General features: G+C 28.8%; 4 protein-coding genes across 4 annotated transcripts; 2 read left to right on the top strand and 2 right to left on the bottom strand.

The window, feature by feature from the left end:
• Positions 1-524: 524 nt before the first annotated feature.
• LOC101493149 (non-specific lipid transfer protein GPI-anchored 7-like) lies at positions 525-3,716 on the bottom strand. Its single transcript, XM_004511598.4, has 3 exons — positions 3,350-3,716; positions 2,827-2,868; positions 525-752 (listed from the first exon to the last, which is right to left on the bottom strand). The coding sequence occupies exons 1-3, from the start codon at positions 3,654-3,656 to the stop codon at positions 658-660; spliced, it is 444 nt and encodes a 147-aa protein (XP_004511655.1). The 5' UTR covers positions 3,657-3,716; the 3' UTR covers positions 525-657.
• A 3,250-nt stretch (positions 3,717-6,966) lies between these two features.
• On the top strand, positions 6,967-10,309 carry LOC101492820 (uncharacterized). Its single transcript, XM_004511597.4, has 8 exons — positions 6,967-7,174; positions 7,246-7,392; positions 7,589-7,686; positions 7,827-7,899; positions 7,984-8,044; positions 8,442-8,527; positions 8,619-8,708; positions 9,962-10,309. The coding sequence occupies exons 1-8, from the start codon at positions 7,070-7,072 to the stop codon at positions 10,022-10,024; spliced, it is 723 nt and encodes a 240-aa protein (XP_004511654.1). The 5' UTR covers positions 6,967-7,069; the 3' UTR covers positions 10,025-10,309.
• A 1,138-nt stretch (positions 10,310-11,447) lies between these two features.
• LOC101493479 (21 kDa protein) lies at positions 11,448-12,301 on the top strand. The gene has a single exon (XM_004511599.4). The coding sequence runs from the start codon at positions 11,545-11,547 to the stop codon at positions 12,151-12,153; it is 609 nt and encodes a 202-aa protein (XP_004511656.1). The 5' UTR covers positions 11,448-11,544; the 3' UTR covers positions 12,154-12,301.
• A 1,052-nt stretch (positions 12,302-13,353) lies between these two features.
• LOC101493798 (syntaxin-related protein KNOLLE) lies at positions 13,354-15,432 on the bottom strand. Its single transcript, XM_004511600.4, has 3 exons — positions 15,274-15,432; positions 14,638-15,149; positions 13,354-14,012 (listed from the first exon to the last, which is right to left on the bottom strand). Exons 2-3 carry the CDS (start codon positions 15,118-15,120, stop codon positions 13,536-13,538), a joined length of 960 nt encoding a protein of 319 aa, XP_004511657.1. The 5' UTR covers positions 15,121-15,149; positions 15,274-15,432; the 3' UTR covers positions 13,354-13,535.
• Between the last annotated feature and the right edge of the window lie 3,365 nt (positions 15,433-18,797).

The raw sequence follows: 18,797 nt of genomic DNA on the forward strand, positions 1-18,797 counted from the left end.
ATTAAGATTTTTTTAAAACTTATTTAATGAGAATAATCTTGATACATTAAGAATTTAAGATATTTTACATTTTCAATTAATCACAAATCATATCATTTATATGACTTATAATTTGTAAGTTAGATTTAATAAAAATCAAACTATTTTAAAGTCTCAACATTGGAGTCTTGGAGATGCTCTTTAAGTGTACAAGTTTTTATTTTTTTATTATATATATATATATATATATATATATATATAAAAGTGTACAAATTTTTTGACGCAAATTGTACACTATTTTACTAATATTATTTTAGACTCGTAAATTGTTTTCCATCAACTACATATATTTCCCTTCGCTCTTTTTTGGATACATATATTTTTTTCCACACTTTGGTATCCAACATCTCAGTCGTTTAATATTTAGTCTACTAAATTTTAATTAAATTGGAAAATTTTAAATTAATTTTGGTTGATATTTAATATTTTTATCATGACTAGTTTAATTTAAAAACATTGACGACGAGCCACGTCTTTAAGGGAAAAAAATACGACTAATATAATAGATGACCAAACACATTGATTGAAAGTTTGAAACACACTCAATAATAATGAAAAAATAATATCAAATACAATTTTGGTTTAGGTAAGTATCTTTGGAAGATGAACGCCACGTTCTTAATGAAACAACACAAATGCCCAAATAAACAGTATAAAGCAGAGTCCATTTAAAGTGATTCTGCCCGATCCTCCTTCATCACTTCCAGGTGTTGCTGCAAATTGGTAAAAATTCAGCATTATTATGGTGGACTAGTGAGTGTAACGCTTACACGTTATTTTAATAATTATAAAATACAGATAAATAAAGTTTACGATATAAATATTTGTTTCTTTTTTAAATATTGATAAGTTAATAATTAATTGTTATTATTTATTCTTTTACTAAATCAATGTACTTTTAGACACGTGTTTGCTTCTAGAAGCTCTCAATGCTAAACACCTAACTCTTGAGTATGAATTTGGGCCAGTCACATTAAAATATTGAGTTTTGTACCACGCACCCCCCATTTTTACCTCCCACCCCCCTCAATCATGTGTAAAAGACCATTTTACCCTCAATTTCATCTATTAAAACCCAAAAAAAATTGACTTTCCTTTTTTACCCAATTTCTTCGAAAGTTTGTAATATCTGAATCTGATCCTACCCACCCATGGAACATTTGAAATTTCCGAATCTCAAAAGTAAGTAAAAATTCGAATATTTCAAATATTCGAAATGTATGAAACCCCAAATCATTCGAAAGTTTGTATCATGTTGAAAGTTTCGAAATGGAAGTCTCGAAAGTTTGAAAGTTTAGAAACATAGAAACTTTCGAAAGTTTCATGGAATTAGAAAGTTTCGAAATTGTTGATGCTCGAAGAAATGAAAATTTCGAAATAGAGGTCGAAAATATGAAAGTTTCGAATGATGAAACTTTCGAAGTATATTTTTCCCATAAATAATGAAACTTTCGAAAGTTTCGTTGAACAAGAAAGTTTCGAAATACAGAAACTTTCGAAACTTTCGAAGAATATGAAAGTTTCGAAATGCAAAATTTTGAAAAACTTTTGATATATGTTGAGTTTCGAAAATTTGGTATTAATGGAAAGTTTCGAAATACATTTTTATTAGTAATAAATAGTAATAAATAATAATAAATTCATAATAATAAATTTATGGTAATAAATTAATAGTAATAATAAATTTGATATTTAATTTCAGAAGTTTCAGTCATTTTAAAAAAAAAAAATTGAAAGTTTCGAAAGTTTCGAAACTTCTGAAATTTTCGAAATGGAATTGCTTCGAATGTTTGAAATTTTCGAAGTTTTCTGGAAAAAATACACTTCGAATATTTCATATTCATCAAAAGTTTCGAAATTTCTAGAATATTTCATTTCGAACGTTTGGTATTTTTCCAAAGTTTTGAAATTAATAATTTTTTCTGCATAATTACATTTCGAAAGTTTTCAATTTTACAAAACATTCGAAAGTTGAGGTGGAAGACTGAAATGGAAATATTTTCCATAATTTTTTATAAATTAAATAAGGGTAAAATAGTCTTTAAAAAAAATGGGGGGTGGGAGGTAAAAATGGGGGGGTGCGTGGTATCTACACCAACTCATTTTGTAAATACACTACCTTTTGAAAAAAAGGGTTTGCATCCAATAATAATTAATTTATCTTTGTAGTCAAAACTATTTTCAGCAAGAAATTGAAGATTTATCATTCTTTTTGATGAAGCATTGAGCAAATCTTGATTGAGATATAGAACAAATGAAAAAAAAATTACGAAATGCAAATTTTTAGAAAAACTAACTACAACGATTTGAAAAAATTTATCAAAAGATTTACGAAGTACGAGCCTTTGAAATGTCACATATTATTGCAAATAATTATAACACTTTTAATTCAATAAAATTTTAAAAATATAAAAGTAATCGTTACTCAATTATAAATATCATTTTTTTTATCACATATCAAAATTAAAGTTGTTTCACTTTAACTAGAGTGAAAAAACACATGTGCAAATGAAGCATATGCATGCAATTTACTAGGTACACTTGTAATGATCAGATAGATGCACAAGTATCCCTTTTTTAATATAAAATATTTATTGACCAAAAAAATATATATCAGATTGAGTAAAAAAAATCAAATACTTAAACCAGAGTAAACCATGAAATATTTAAAATTAAATCATCTATATTAATTATTAAGTAGAATGCAATGGTATGTATAACTTAAGTGACACATTTGGTAAGCATTGTTCATAATCAACAAAAATTGAAATTGAGAGACCCTTTTACCTGGGGGTTGCCTAGATGATGGAGAAAGAGTCGGAGAAGAAGCTGAAATTTTCCAAAAAGTAAAATAAAATTATATTTTAGTTCCAGTTTCAGGATAACAATGCATATAAATTAGAGATTATGAAACAACAAAAATCAAATTGCTTGTTAAAAAAAAATTGACAGACAACCCATATTATTAAACGTTTTAACATATACAATTATATTTACAGATGATAAAAAAAAAACTGGCATTAATAATTTAGAGATGATTTTTAAAGATTGTTTTTTTTTTATTTAATAAAAGTTGTTTTGTATTTGTTCAAACCATAATGTAATTTTTTTTAAAAAAATTAGTTATTAAAAATAATTGTGATAGAGAATTACTAAAAATAATTTCTCATTTGAAACACATTTTAGATTATTTTTAATATTCTGATTTTTATAAAAGCAGTAATAAATAGTTAAAACTACAAAAAATAGTTATTTAAAAAAAATTATTATTTTTTTAAACAACTATACCGTTTCTAATACATAAACATACCTTTGCAGAAAGTGATATCGAAATTGACATCACATGAGTGGAGAACTTTGAAAGCCTGAGAGATTTTAACACCAAAACCTTCAAGTAAGCCAGGAGTTAAAGCAAGTTGGCAGAAACATGTTTTGTCGGCTTCATCTAAATCTTTAATTGGATTACAACAACTATTGGGTGGTTTAGTAGTGGAATTAAGATAATCCATGCATGGTAATAACTGAATAGCACAAGGTGGAGCTGCTTGCGCATCTACTAAGCTAATTACACTCATTATGCTAATTACAATCACCATATACATTATGCAATTCTTCATTTTGTTCTAATTAATGTGACTTTAAGTCTTTTCCACTTTTCCTATGTATATATGTTTGGTTCTAGGCGTATTAGTGTGTATATATATTGTATCGATTGCCTCACTGGAAAGGTTGATTTTCATTGAATTTAATAATGAGTGGATGATTCTTTCAATTCAACTAAGATTGGCACCGCGCTTAGACGAAAAATGTGATTGAGCTATTTTAGGAGAGATTCTCTACCTTTATTTCAGTCAAACATATATTCTTACTTTGTCTTTTTCCATGTATCTCTCACTATTTTCTTTTGCAAAAAATGTTTAAATATTTTTTTTATTCTTTACAAATATATTTTTATTTTTACTCTAGAAAGTTCTATCTTTATTATTAATCCTTATAAATATATAATTAAGTGATTGAGTTTAAATATTTAATAAATTTTAATTAAAGACAAATCATTTAAGAGAATTTGAATTTTGATTAAAATATTTTTTTGTCATATTTTTCTTATCTCATTATCAAACTATTCACTACTAGAGTTTCATTCATGAGAATCGAATGATTAAAAAAAATCTTATTAATATATCCCTTTTTTTATTTTTGGTTTTGATCTTCTAAGATTTCTTCATGTCGAAACTAATACATTGTATTTAATTTTCAAAGGTATTAGTTGATTTTAGAAATAATTTTTGTCACACTTACTCTAACTCATAATTTATTGTCTAACTCATAATTTATTGTACACATAAATTAATTAAATTTCATCAATCAAGTCGTCTTATATTTTTATATTATTTTAACAATCATACATATAAAAAATTATATAGATTGAATACTTGTATATATAAGATCTTAAGTCAACATTTTATTTGCAATTTATAATATTGAATACAAGTATATTTTTAAAATTTTATAAATTTAATTTATTCATTAAGAATTATCAATTAGACAGTTAGATTGAAAAAATATATATAATTGTCTAAATAAATTATAAAGTGTAGTATGAGAAGAGTTACTACTGAAATTAACCAATCATCCGCTCTTTAATAAAATGAATATTACACGTAGGTTACATGACTAATTAATCTCTTATGATAAAAAAAGCCTAAAAGACCAACTAAAAAACCTAATACTTTATTAAGAGGACTCCATTATATATATTAATCCCATTTGCTGTCTAACAATTAGCTACAAAAATGGATGTTGACCTTTGATCACCTATATAGACATAGCTACCGATATTGAAGCATTGATTAGTTCAAATGAAATGATAAGCGACTGTTTTTGACGTGCGTACCAAACAAGGACAACCATATAATTGGAGCATTATGTGTTTTTAATTTTCCAACACCAATTCGCCAACTTGTTAATGATCAACTTCTTTATTTTTGGCTAGTTGTTGGATAGACAGGGAGGATATTATAAATTAATTCCCATAGGTAAGCATCAAAATTGAAGATAATATTTGTATCAAAAAAAATTAAGGATAATTTATTTCATTGTCAAATGAATTGCATAATTATTAGGCGCATGTTTAATTTATTCTTTTGGCTGGCTCAACAATGGTTCGATAAAACGTGTCATCGCGATTAATGAGAGAAGAATAAAGTTGAAACTAGCTAGGAATTAGAGCCATAAAGTGAAGGATAATATGGAAAAGAATTCATGGTGTGCATAAAATAAAATAATTACGAGACAGGGGTTATTGTGATATGTGTTATGAAATGTGAATCTATTGTAAACAAACATGATCATGCTGCATGGTTGGCTACTTGTCTTGACTGATTGAGTTCTAGAAAATTATTGATTATTGCTGAAATTTAGCGGTCCATTCACACATAGTTGTAATAAAAAACAAAGAAAAATTGATGAAATTAATGTTACGATATGTTTTGGCACCGAGAAAAAAAATGATTTTCATTTACTTATTTAGATTCAAAATATTGAGAGAAAGAGTGAGATTATTTTGTCAACCAAAAAATAATGAGAATTTGTACTGTATATAAGTTAATTTGTACATTCAATTTTTAAATTAATAGTTAATGTAAAACTCTTTTTTAAAAAATTATTTTTTTATTATTTATACAATTAAATATTATTTACTAAAAGTATCACGAAATAACAATTTTTAATTTTTTTTATTATTTATAATAATAAATATCAAATATTTTTATGATAAAATATAAATACAAAAATAGTGTAATATTTATAAATAATAAAAATATGTTTTTTTTATAAAATAATATTTTTTAAATACGAAGATCAACAAATAATTATCTGATTCATCCCGTGAATATACCATATAAACTTACTAAAATAATTGTTTTGATTGGTGATGTTGTGGGCGTCCATCTAATTCCATTAGATCAAATTTATGTTGATTAGTGAACTATATTTAACTAGTATAAATAAATACTTTAGTCAAAATCAAACAAAATACGAATAATTTAGTATTCGTTTCATATATAAGTAGTTATCAAGATACAAACATAATTGTAGATGGATTTCTATAGGGTGTGAGCTAACTTGGTGGTTATAGTGATTTTTTTATCATCCGTTTCATCTAGTAATACTAAGAAATCTAACCTTAATCCGTAAACTCTTTTAGTTTTAATAAATAAAATTAAATGGGAACTCAAGTTCAATAACATCATTACTAAATTGAATTATTATCTGTTTTAAAAAAATAACAGCAATATCCCTCCTTCAAATAATAGCGAAGACTCCGAATATTTAATAATAGAATTGAACAATCAAGGTAGGCATCAACTATATATATGACTCAATAATAACATTTGTATATATTGGAGGTTGAATTTAATTAATTATAAAAAAAAAAATCATGCACAGAGCTATTCCATTAACTATTATGTTATATTTTAAAAACACTTGCACAAATTTTCATAAAATTTATGAAAGGTTGAATTTTTTTAAAAAAAAGGTTTAACTACTAAGTTTAAAATAGAAATTTGAAGAAAAAAAATGTGTAACTGGAACCGTAAATTTGTTAATAATTTATAACGGAGTTCCTGAATTTTAATTGAGTTAATGAATATTTAAATTAATAATATCATACCGTTAAGTTTTAAAATAATTTATAGTTGAGGTATTTTAGATACATTTTTTCTAAAAATGTAGGGGTGTAGTTGGCAAAATGCAGGGTAGGGATGGACTGGAGGTAACAGCTCGGAGCTCAGACGATGAAATACATGACGGGCTCGCAACTAAATGGGCTGGCCCATTTGGGAAGCCCAACAAAAGATAAGATCCAGTAACTACTAAGGATCAAAGTGAATTACATGTATACCCTTGGCATAATGGCGATATTCCAAATTGGAATTGAAAGATACACTATAACGGATAACGCATCATCTCACTGAACTTGAACGAAGATAGTTGAGTGTGGCTTGGTCGTTCATTTCCTTCGACTTAAATGGCTACGCTTAACTTTGGCTTAGCCACAACAAGTGTGAATGGTGGTTATAGAGCTAGAAGCAAATTGAGCCGACGCAAACCCACAATTGTGTGCATTGGATGGGTAACTAAACTAAAGTAACTACTTTCGTGTTCTTCTTGTAGTTGCAATAATTCGTTGGTTAATTGATGTAGGACCCCGAAGGTGTGTTGGGCCCACCCAAAAGCGGCCACCTCGCTAGGCTTGAGTTTCGTAGACGGCTCGAAAAAGATGCGGATGCCCGCGAAGCCTTTGAACGCCAAGTCCGTGAAGAAAAAGAGCGCCGTCGAGCCCTTCGCCAAGTAACTTCATTTTCTCACTCAAATGCTTCTTTCCTTATTTACTTTACATATTTGATAGTTTAATAACAACTTATTATTTTCATAAACTTTAGAGACTAAAATTGGAGAGAGAATGATATTTAAGGACTAAATTGATAGTTTAATTAATATTTTACAATGATTCCTTGCTTTAATTTGTTATTTTTCATTTGCTTAGTCTCGTGATGTTCCTGATACTCCAGAAGGACTCATAGAATACTTCCTTGACACTGAAGCTCAAGAGATTGAATATGAGATTGCAAGAATGAGACCACAGTAAGTATTTTTCCAGTGCAAAGGATTCTATTTATAGTTCTGCTTTTGCATTTATTCATATCTCTCTCATCGAGATAGTGGATGCTTTAGTTAGTAATAGAAATAAATCATCTTCTATAATATATTCTGTTGTTCTGCAGGTTAAATAAGGAATTCTTTTCGCAATTAAAATCCGAGTTAGGACAGCTTCGGTTTGCTGTTAACAAAACACAGGTCCCTGATTTTTTCTGTTGGTTATATTTCGGTTGAACTAAACGTGCTAGTGTTTGGGAAATTTTACAATGGTGGTTTATGCAGGCCATGGAGGATAGACTCATTGAGCTGGAGGCTCTAGAGAGAGCCATACAAGAAGGAACAGGTTTGTGAAAATAGAATCCGAATATATTGAATCACTATTTAGTCCCGAAATTGTATGGCATTGCTAACTTGGTCCCGGGTATTATGTTAACAATGTTTCAAAATGAACTATGAATTTGAAAATTGTCAATCACACTAATCCATGCCAAACAATTTCAAGGGCTTAGTTGACTGAATCGAAAAGGCTCATGATTAAAGATTTGCCATATAATGGACTATTTTGAACGTTAATAGTTTGAAGGACTAAATTGTCGATGCCCTACTATTTCAAAGACTGAATTTGTGATTTACATTTACTCAATCGGTCAATCTGAATGGGAAATAAATAGTTGTTTAAAAACTAGTACTATAATGCAAGCTGACTCCTTGTTCGATTGCTCCCATCTGCTTTTATGCAGAAGCCTATGATAAGATGCAAACTGAGCTCATTAAAGCCAAGACAAGTCTAGCCAAAATCTTGACATCAAAGGATGTCAAAGCAACTGTATGTCAATGTTCACAGTTCTTTTGAATTTGTGTTATTGGTTTTGTAGTTTTGTTTTTGTTAAACTAGGTTTAATTTATTTTTAATGCAGTTGCTGGAGATGGTTGAAAGCAACGAGATTAATCGATCTTTGTTGACCCTTCTCGATGAAAACATAGCAACTGCGCACGGGGCCAACCAGGTAATATCAACTGAATGTTTTTTTCATCTGATTAGCAGAATTTGTGTGGATTTTTTTTTTTGGATCAGCAAAATTATTATCATTAATAAAGCACAAATCCAACCATAAGATATGCTAAAGATTATGCAAAAAGCCTAACAGCATAGTACTGCCATGTCAAGTTAGCATCATATTCCAATCCTCAATTTAGCAACAAAAAATTCCTCCCTGTGTGTATCAATCTGCGAGCTGCATATTATAATATACCTCTCCCATATATTTGTGTTCAAACAATTAAAACCACCCAAATTGTACGCCTATAAAGATATACCACACATCACAGAGGTGAAGCTAACCAACATATCAAGGTACTGGAACTGTGCTGATACCAGAATAACACCATAACGAGCCTCCAACAAAACTAGACCGAAACAAATAACAGTAGATGATAATAACAACAAGATATTCATACCAAAAAGCCAAGGCAACCCAATGGATTCATCATTCATTGTTGCAGCGAAAATTTGAAGTAGTTAGATCTAAAACGTAATATTTACCAAGATAAAGTCTTGATTTCCTCCGCAATTTTTCTCCAATCTAAGTCTTGTTGAGAAAAAAAACCACTGAATACTAGTAAACCATATCAAAGCCACCTTACGACGTTTCTTTTTACCAACCGGAACCAGCCCCTCAAATTGTTGTAAGTGTTCTATGCCGCCTTCCGGTAGAGCCAAAGAAATAACCGAACCTCCCAAAGCACCTCCTCCCAAGCCATATAGAAAATTGGGCATCTAAAAAAGATATGCCAAGCACTTTCAACGTTTCCGCACCCTCCCACACACAATGACATTGTGTTCAAGATAACACCTCTTCTTAACAAGTTAACCTTTATTGGTAATCTATTATGAAATAACTTCCATATCATAACAGAAGTTTTTAATGGTACTAACTTATTCCACTCCATTCTAATCTGTGTGTGGAATTGTCAATCTTGAAACAAAATAATTTCAGCATCATATGGTTGTAACCTTCCACTCGTTACGTGTCTTGCTAGAAAAACTTTTTCGAGTCTTTACAGCATGAAAATACGTAAGGCAGCATGAAACATATTCATGCTGCGGAGACTAGAAAAACAGAAGTTTTGAACCGACAGATTCCATTAACTGACCTAGGATTATAGGAACATGATTTATGCTTGAACCATAACTGACAAACTTGTGATGCACATACTTTATAAGCAACACTGAGATTAGTGTTTGTATTCCTTGTCGCAGAAGCAAGCTGCGGAATACATGGAGAAGCTCCGTGGTGCTGTTCTCAAATACATAACAGTTTAGCTCATATAGTATGATTTATTTCTTACTTTGTTATTTACATTTTTGAAAATCTTTGCTGTTGATATTTGTATCAAATAAGCTATAAGCTATATACAGTACTATAGAACTGAGATGTCACAGGCCTGTAGGAGATTTTTTTCACTGTGATATCATAGCAAATGAGTTGTAAATTTTGAAATGTGAATGATGTATTGATCTGTCTTTAGTTGGAAAGCTGGTAAAAGTTGTTTGTAAAATCAGTGTACACATTCTGTTGATTAAGTGTTTGGTTCTGTTTTTAAGTAATTTCAATTTGTCTTATTTTTCATGACTTAAATGTTCCCTGCACAAGCTGGAAGGATGACCAATTGTACTCAGTTGCAGTTAATGGGTTAACATTGACAAATGGAAACTTGTAATTTAGGTTACAATTAGATAGAATGTCAAAATTTATTGAGTTAATATAATATAGTAATATAGTAATTCGGTATTTAAAAGTAATCACTTGAGTTGTTTTGGTCTTAAAAGTGAGCTCGTACAAATTGGTCCTAAAAAATTATAGCTTCGAAGTCATTTTGTCAGTCACTTCAGCTGTTTTGTTGTAATTTAAGTTTCATATTGTTTTAAGTAAATATTCACACTCTGCTGGCCATATGAGTCTTCTTAAGTTCTTATTCACTTAGAATTCCATACATGAATTATTCATTCAGATTAGTTATATGATCTCTCGCATTCAGGCATTTCAAGACCCATTATTTTACACCATACTCATTGCAAATTCCATAAGGAGAACGAGATTTTAGGTTTCCCGACCTGGAAAGAGAATAAGATGTGACCAGATCTTCTTATATAATCCATTTCCGTGAAAGGTTTAGGAGAGAAAAATACTACCTAAGATAATGTTAGGTCCTAAATTATGTAATGATCTCTTTATTTATTTGATTATAACTTAATCATCTGATGTTACTAATAAATTTAATAATAAGAGAATCTGCCGAAGAAGAAGATGCATGTCAAATTAATGCGGGAGAGTTTATAAGTGGACTGCTTTAGCTAAAGTTACCAACAGTGGCTGTGGTGCAAAAGGCATGTCATCTGAGTTCTTGTTTATATGAATGAAGTAGTCTATGTTAACCTGTCACAACTTTGAGAATATTATATTAACAAATTTAAGCTTAAAATTTTTGGTTGGTCAAAGGTCAAGCTTGGGTACTCTCAATTGAGACAGTAACTGAAGTTAATTAAGTACTTGAGCCTAACCACTAAGTTACTATTTAATACATGTCAACAAACGTTCTCTCTTTAAAGTTTAAATCGTGTCATAAAAGAAGTTATATATCTTCAAAAGAATATTAACAAATTTAAAGCTAACTTGCTATATTTTCCTTTTAAAAAGAAAGTGGAATACGGTAGCAATCTATGCACATATATACAATAATAAATGTTTTCCACTTCCTACAGTCCTTTGTAATCCCTATATATAGCAGATCTATACTAGCAGAATATACACTACACAGTGAAAGTCTGAGTCCTTCATAGACATGGCAGCCAGAGCAAAGGTTTCTTTACTGGTCCTCATCATGAGCCTTGTCAGTTACATGGTTGGAACCACAGAATCCTCTATAACCCCAACAGAGTTCATCAGGTCCTCATGTGAGGCTACTAGTTACCCTGCTTTATGCGTTCAATGTCTCACGGGGTATGCAAGCGCGATCGGCCAAAGTGATCAACAACTAGCCATAACTGCTATATCAGTGAGCATATCCAGGACACAGTTGAGTGCATCATTTGTGAATACGATGTCAAAATCAAGGGGCATCAAGCAAAGGGAGTACAGAGCCATGCAAGACTGCATAGAAAACATGGCTGACAGTTTGGACAGACTCAGCAAATCGGTAACGGAGCTAGGCAATATCGGTCATGCTGTTGGAGAGGACTTCAGGTGGCACATGAGCAACGTGCAAACTTGGGTTAGCGCTGCCCTTACCGATGATGACAGTTGTCTTGATGGCTTTACTGATCTTTTCATGAATGAAAATGTTAAGGCTGCCATCAAGGACAAGGTTGTCAATGTTGCTCAAGTCACCAGCAATGCACTCGCTTTGGTTAATCGCTTTGCCTCAAACCATCGAACTGCCGAAACTCCTTAAATCTTCACCTAAGTGGCCATGTACTTGTTCAAATGTATTTTCTATGTTTTCTTCCCTTAACTGATGAAAAGTCTCTCTTGTATGAAGTCTATATTTGATCTTGTGGGGTTGATTCTCTTTATTGTAATGCATGTTGTATATACAAAAATAATATTGTGTGTTTGTGTAATATTGGGAATTATTATTGTGTATTGAAGAAGAGTATATACAAAAATGATATTCCTATTAGAAAAGTGTTGGCAAACACGCTGCTATTTTATATACTCTTTTTTAATGCACTCTTACTTATTTATTGAAATTCAAATAAATCCTACTATTTTAAAATATATCTCACTGAAGAAATATGATGATGTCTCATATGAACTTGTTGGCAGCCATATCAGTAGAATAATGTAAGTGTTGAAAGAGTGGATTAGAGAGTACTACTGTATTATTGTTAGCAAGAGTGTATTAGAGAGTACTACTGTATTATTGTTAGCATTTCAGTGCCTTGGTGATTAAAGGGTTGGTTGTGGTTAGTTAACAAATCACTTGCATTTTATTATGCTAATTTCGTTGTATGGATAAAGAACCAACAAAATTTCAAACTTTGAAAGCAAAAAGCAATAGGCAATCAAATCTTGGACGGAGAAAGTTGTAAATGAGATGGATAAGCATGAACTGTAATAAAACTACTAGTAATAAATTTTAATAGTTCAAAATAGTAATGGTTTGTTTTGGGTATTCATTATCAAATAACAGAGTGAGGAATCATTTATATAAATGATAAATCATATTTCACACTTATTTATTCTATTCTCTAAGTGAATTTAAAATGATTGTAAATGTGTATAAAAATTGAATAGATAAAAAATATTTTGTAATCGGTATTTATTTATATTTTCAAAGTATTTCATATGTTGAAATAAAGTAATCCAATAAATTCTAAAATCACATATTGATTGGTAATTTGTTGACTAAAACCTTTCTACATTCTAAATACCAAACGCGCTTTTGTGGAAAATAGAGGATTGAAACCCTCCATGACTGCATTTATCTAATCTAAGATTTATACATTTCCTTTACATATTTGGCTCCTCATCAAGGAACGAATTTTCTTTTCTTGTAAATCCTTTGAAAATGTTACAATCGTGTAAAGGTGGTGTGGGTGAGAGGGAACAAATATAATAAAATTATGTACATACTATTTCACTTTTGTAATTAAGACCAAGATATAGAACAATTATATTTCTAATTGGTAAATAGCTTACATGATCACAAGATGAATTGCATCATCAAAAAACTTATGAAGAAATATATGAAAACATAAGGCAATTCAAACGACGATAAGTCGTGTACACAACTCAACAAAGATGCGAAAACTAGAAAGAACATGATATTGTTTAAGAAGTGCTGAAACTGGTGGCAATGGGAATAACAATGATGAGAATAAGAATAAGCAAAAGTATAATCCCAATGCACATCCATTTTCTTCCACTTCTCTGATATTGTTTAGCACTATGAAGATTCTTAGTCCCATCTTTAACATAATGAGAAGCATGAAGAACATGATGTTCAATATCATCCATTTTCTCACCTTGTGCTTCAACCATAACAGCCATATCCAAAAACACTTGATGGAGTTCCAACAAACTCTTCTCAATCTCTTTTGCTGTATCATGTCTGTCTTGTATCTCCACCACAGTTTCTAGTACTTTCCCTCTTCCATGTTCTTGTATTGCCTTTCCTAAAAACCCTTCATCATCTCCATTTGATATTATCTTCTCAATTACTTCTTCATCTGGATGTTCACCTGTCACTGTATAATACCTTCTCCCTACTGTCTCTTTGTATTCACTCATCATTCTCTGTCTCAGTCCCTGTAAACAAGGTTTCATAAATTCATTTTTACATGTTAGAGGATACAACATACTAAAACAAATTTATGTGTTTTTAGTTCTAAATCACACATTATTCTTGTCAAGTGTTCCGTGCAAAATTTCAAATTGAATAAAATTTAAATGAATATGAAATGCGAAAAATCATAAACCATAGTGCATAAAATTAGTGTCACTGCAAAACCAAGCATGTATTAAAATATATTTAAAACTTTAAACATTATAGTAAAAAAATAAAGTGATTATGTGGATCTCACTGCAAAACAAACATAGACTAAATTATATTTGAAACCTTAAAAGTTCAAATATTATAATAACAAAATCACTTGATCAAGAAACTTGAGAATATGATATTTGAAACTGACCTTGTTTCTTTTTTAGTGTCTATAACTTAATTTAATAATATGGTGTTTTTGGTTGCTAAAAACCTCGTACATAATTTTTGTCAAGTGTTAAGATATAAAAATTGAAAAATTAAGTAAAGAGTATAATTTCAAGGAAACTAAAAAAAAAACACATATAATATAATCTAATTTAGACATAAAGTAAAGGAAAGTGATAAATTTGAATCCAAAGAAAAAAGCAAAAGAGAAATTAACAAGGGTACCTGAAACTCCATCATAATCTCCTTGAGCTTCTTACGCAACCCATTAGTAACAGCAATTCTAGTTCTATAAATTGCTGGTGTACCATCTTTAAGTCCAGAGAGTCTTCTATTAGCATCATTAGCACGATCCATTTCTTCCAATTGAGTCCTCATACACCTTGCTTTCTTCAAAACAGTTACAATATCAGTGTTAATTCTTTCCCTCAATGATTTCAAAGCTTCCGTTTTGTGAAGTGACTTGCTCTCTTCATTTGATTGTTCAAGCTTTGTTAGGATATCGCGAATTTGACCCATTTCTGTTCTTACTTTCTCTGCCTCTTCTAAGAACAAATTCATATCGGTTTCCAAATGGGTTATTGAAGATGTTAATTCAACATTAACACCTTCTTTTGGAATACCAGCTTCTAAATCAACTTCATCTTTCATAGCTGCTTTTTTTAGATCTACGTAGCTGGTGAATGATTTTGTCATTAGATCATTCATTTTTTATCAATTGGGTATAGAGGGATTCCCTGCGTAGATAAAAAAATAATATAAATTTGAAGGAAAAATGAAGAAGATTAGCGTTCAAAGTTGTGAGAGAAGAGAAATTTTGATTTTTTGCAATAATAGAAACATGAGAAGAAGCTTACTTACCCTTTTTGATTCTGTGAGATGTGAAAAAGGAATGTGAAGAGAAAGAAACACAGATTGAGAAAGGAAAATTGAGAAGAATCTAGAGAGTGAATTGAATGAGATTTGAAAATTGAAAGGAAGTGAAGGTTTTTTATGAGTTGCGAAAATCAGGCTAAAGCTAACGGATAGTTTTTGGTAAGTAGCCGTTATTATTCTCTTCGAAATCCAACGGTTACATTTATTTATTTAAAATAAATATCTCCTTAAAATACATACTCTAAATAGGTCAACTCAATAAAATACATACTCTGAATGAATAACTTCAACTCAAATATTTTTAGAATTTTTTAATCTAATTCAAATAAATATGTTATTCATTCGAAAATATTTTTAGGACTTTTGAATTTGAATTGAATAAACTCAGTTATCCTTCTTCAATCCATATAATTAAATTTTTAAAAAATTAAATAGTAAAATTAGTCCCACAAAAAAAAAGGCCAAATACTGATTCAACCATTTAGTTTTTACTACCATTAACCCAATGCAACACATTATTCATTTTGATTCTGATTAAGAAGAAAAAAAAACCTAGCAAATATAACAACATGTCCCATCTTTATGTTCACTTTTTCATCATCTCACTTTCACAATTCAATTTTTGTCAATATCATTTCATATTTTTATAATTTAATTTTTACTGTGTTGATGTCTTGTGTCATCAATTTGGATTATTAATAAGTATCATTTTGAAGGAAATTGAAAAGGAATTTTTTTTACCATAAAGTTAATCGTGAAAATACCAGAAGTATTTGAATGATGATTGTTCTATTGTTTCACGAAATACTTTTTTCAAAGATGTGTTGAAAATTTATGAGGTTCAAAAACAGAAATTAAAATCATAATTGACTCAAATTGGAGAGATACTTTAGTTGACTTTCCAATACTTTAAAATAAGATTATAGTGTTTGTAAATGATAGAAATATATAATGAGTGGTGTGCTAATAGACATATATGAATTAATTGTTTATTATTAGTTTAGTTATCTTGGAACCTCTGCAAATGACTTTCTGACTTATTTTATATTTTGAAATTTTTGCTTATAATATATGTTTTTTTCTCATTAATAATATATGGTTTTTACTCATCAATAATATATGGTTTTTACTCATTAATAATATATGGTTTTGGTTTTTACTCATTAATAATATATGGTTTTTACTCATTAATAAATTTTTGCTTACAAACTTTTGTCATAAAATAATCGCTTTTGATAATTTCCATCTGTTTGTTACAACTTTTTACAAAAATAAAAATTTGAAAATAATCAAAAAATAGAAATTTCTACGGTACATTAAAAAATTAATATGTTTTTGTACTATAAAATTAAATTATCAATAGTTGAATGAAATGTCGTCTATGTACCAAAACTCTTAATTTAGTAAATTTTAACAAATACTATAACAATGCATATGTAAACAAATTAAAGAAAATTATTGATAAAAAAATTCATAATACCAATATGCATTATGTTTTTTATTGTACTGTAGAACTTGTCTCTAAAAATTACTTAAATACTAAACTATTTTTAATAGTTTCTAAAAAAATAATTTTTTAAAAACATAGTTTTTACTAAGACAAACAAATAAAAAACAAATTATTATTTTTAAATTATAAACTCGCTCAATATCTACAACCACGTGTTTTCGGTCACCTATTGATACAAAAACTTATTTACACAAAAAATAGGAGTATTAAAAACACAAATAATAATCAAATGAGACGAAAAGTACTACTTACACTTATAAATATAAAAATTTATGGCTAAATAGCACATGTGGTTCCTTAACATAATTTCAGTTAACGTTTTAGCCGTTTATCTTTTTTTTTCTTTCCGATTTGATCCTTGTTTTTACAAAAATTCAAAAAATTCACAAAAATATAATTAATATAATTAATATTATGGGTTTTGTTTGAAATTTTTTATGTATTTTTTGAATTTTTGAAAGAAAAAAAAAGGATAATATTGTTGATATTTTAAAACATAAAAGAACAAATTGTCACTTAAAATTAAAATAAAAGATCAAATTAAAAAGAAAAAAAAAATGACTAAAACGTTAACTGAAATTAAGTTAAAGGACTACGAGTTCTATTTAATCAAAATTTATTTACACAAAAAATAGAAGAATTAAAAATACAAATAATAATCAAATGAGAAGAAAGTGCTCCTTACACTTAAAAATATAAGCAACATGAATTTGATCCAAATTTTGACTCAAATATATCTTGAGTTTGATTTCTATACACTTTTTGTATAAAATATTTTACATTATTAATAAATTACAACTAATCAATTGCATAACTTTAGGAATAGTTAGGATTAAAGCGACACTTCTTTCTATTTTAGGATTATGATCGTGATAATATATTTTTTTACATATACTATATATATAAATTAAATTCTAGTTTTTATACGATGTTTTCAAATGAGATGATAATTTAATAATTACACCATGACTATTATTTGAATTACACACTGGATCACCTACAAAGTATTAGTTATATACCGTTAATGTTTATAAATTATTAAATGTCTTGCAGTGATCCAGTAACATAATGCAATGTTTTCATGTATGCGGTTCTCATATCGATTTCCAAAAGTTGCATTCTTCTACATAATTTTAGCTTATAGTGTTTTTCTTTATTATGAGCCCAATTTTTAATATTAGAACAAAGCCTCCAAATTATTTAAGACGACCCTGTATAAGAGAGAGATATATGACCCATATATTCATCGCCTTAAGATTTTGATGAAAATGCACCGTCAAAAGCTATTGTGATCATTAGACATTTTGACTCATTGTTCCTCTCGCGTTCTCCTAGACTTAGGGATGACAACATAACCCGCACTCGTGAGTACCCATTCGGACCCGCTTAATTTGAACAGGAAAACCCGCTTTAATTGGGTGCGAGTGCATATTTTTTCTGAAATTAAAATTCGAAGGCGGAAACGAATTTGGGGTAGTGATATATTCACCTCGCATCCGCACCCGAATCCACCCCGCAAATAATATTATTGTAATTTTTAAATTTTATATACATATATATTGAATATACTTAATATTTTATTAAAATATTAAAACTTATAATCTTATCTCTATATATTTTTTTAATTTTATTATTATATAATAATTATTTTATTATATTAATTATAATATATATTATTTTTAAATGGCTAAATTACATTCGTGGTCCTTTAACTTAATTTCAGGTAACGTTTTAGTCATTTATCTTTTTTTTCCCGACTTGGTCCTTTATTTTAATTTTAAGTGACAATTTGATATTTTATGTTTTAAAATTTCAACAATGATATCCTTTTTTATACAAAAATTCAAAAAAAAATTCAATCAAAACTCATAAAATTAATTATATTCTTCAATATAATACAAATTTCATCAAATTCGTAACGCAAATCTTCAAATAAACTCATATTTTCATACTTTATTTGATATTGTTAGGAATAAAGGACTAAATCGGAAAAAAAAAA

This window comes from Cicer arietinum, chromosome 8, assembly GCF_000331145.2.
Source record: "Cicer arietinum cultivar CDC Frontier isolate Library 1 chromosome 8, Cicar.CDCFrontier_v2.0, whole genome shotgun sequence".
NCBI classification, from domain to species: domain Eukaryota; kingdom Viridiplantae; phylum Streptophyta; class Magnoliopsida; order Fabales; family Fabaceae; genus Cicer; species Cicer arietinum.

What these genes read in the sequence shown, in the direction of transcription:
- LOC101493149 (XM_004511598.4), bottom strand. Translation starts at nt 3,656, where the DNA reads ATGAAGAATTGCATAATGTATATGGTGATTGTAATTAGCATAATGAGT. An exon ending in CGATATCACTTTCTGCAAAG is followed by an intron (nt 2,869 to 3,349) that starts GTATGTTTATGT and finishes GGAAAATTTCAG; the next exon opens with CTTCTTCTCCGACTCTTTCT. An exon ending in ATCATCTAGGCAACCCCCAG is followed by an intron (nt 753 to 2,826) that starts GTAAAAGGGTCT and finishes ACCAATTTGCAG; the next exon opens with CAACACCTGGAAGTGATGAA.
- LOC101492820 (XM_004511597.4), top strand. Translation starts at nt 7,070, where the DNA reads ATGGCTACGCTTAACTTTGGCTTAGCCACAACAAGTGTGAATGGTGGT. An exon ending in GCCGTCGAGCCCTTCGCCAA is followed by an intron (nt 7,393 to 7,588) that starts GTAACTTCATTT and finishes TCATTTGCTTAG; the next exon opens with TCTCGTGATGTTCCTGATAC. An exon ending in CTGCGCACGGGGCCAACCAG is followed by an intron (nt 8,709 to 9,961) that starts GTAATATCAACT and finishes TCCTTGTCGCAG; the next exon opens with AAGCAAGCTGCGGAATACAT.
- LOC101493479 (XM_004511599.4), top strand. Translation starts at nt 11,545, where the DNA reads ATGGCAGCCAGAGCAAAGGTTTCTTTACTGGTCCTCATCATGAGCCTT.
- LOC101493798 (XM_004511600.4), bottom strand. Translation starts at nt 15,120, where the DNA reads ATGAATGATCTAATGACAAAATCATTCACCAGCTACGTAGATCTAAAA. An exon ending in AGATTATGATGGAGTTTCAG is followed by an intron (nt 14,013 to 14,637) that starts GTACCCTTGTTA and finishes CCTTGTTTACAG; the next exon opens with GGACTGAGACAGAGAATGAT.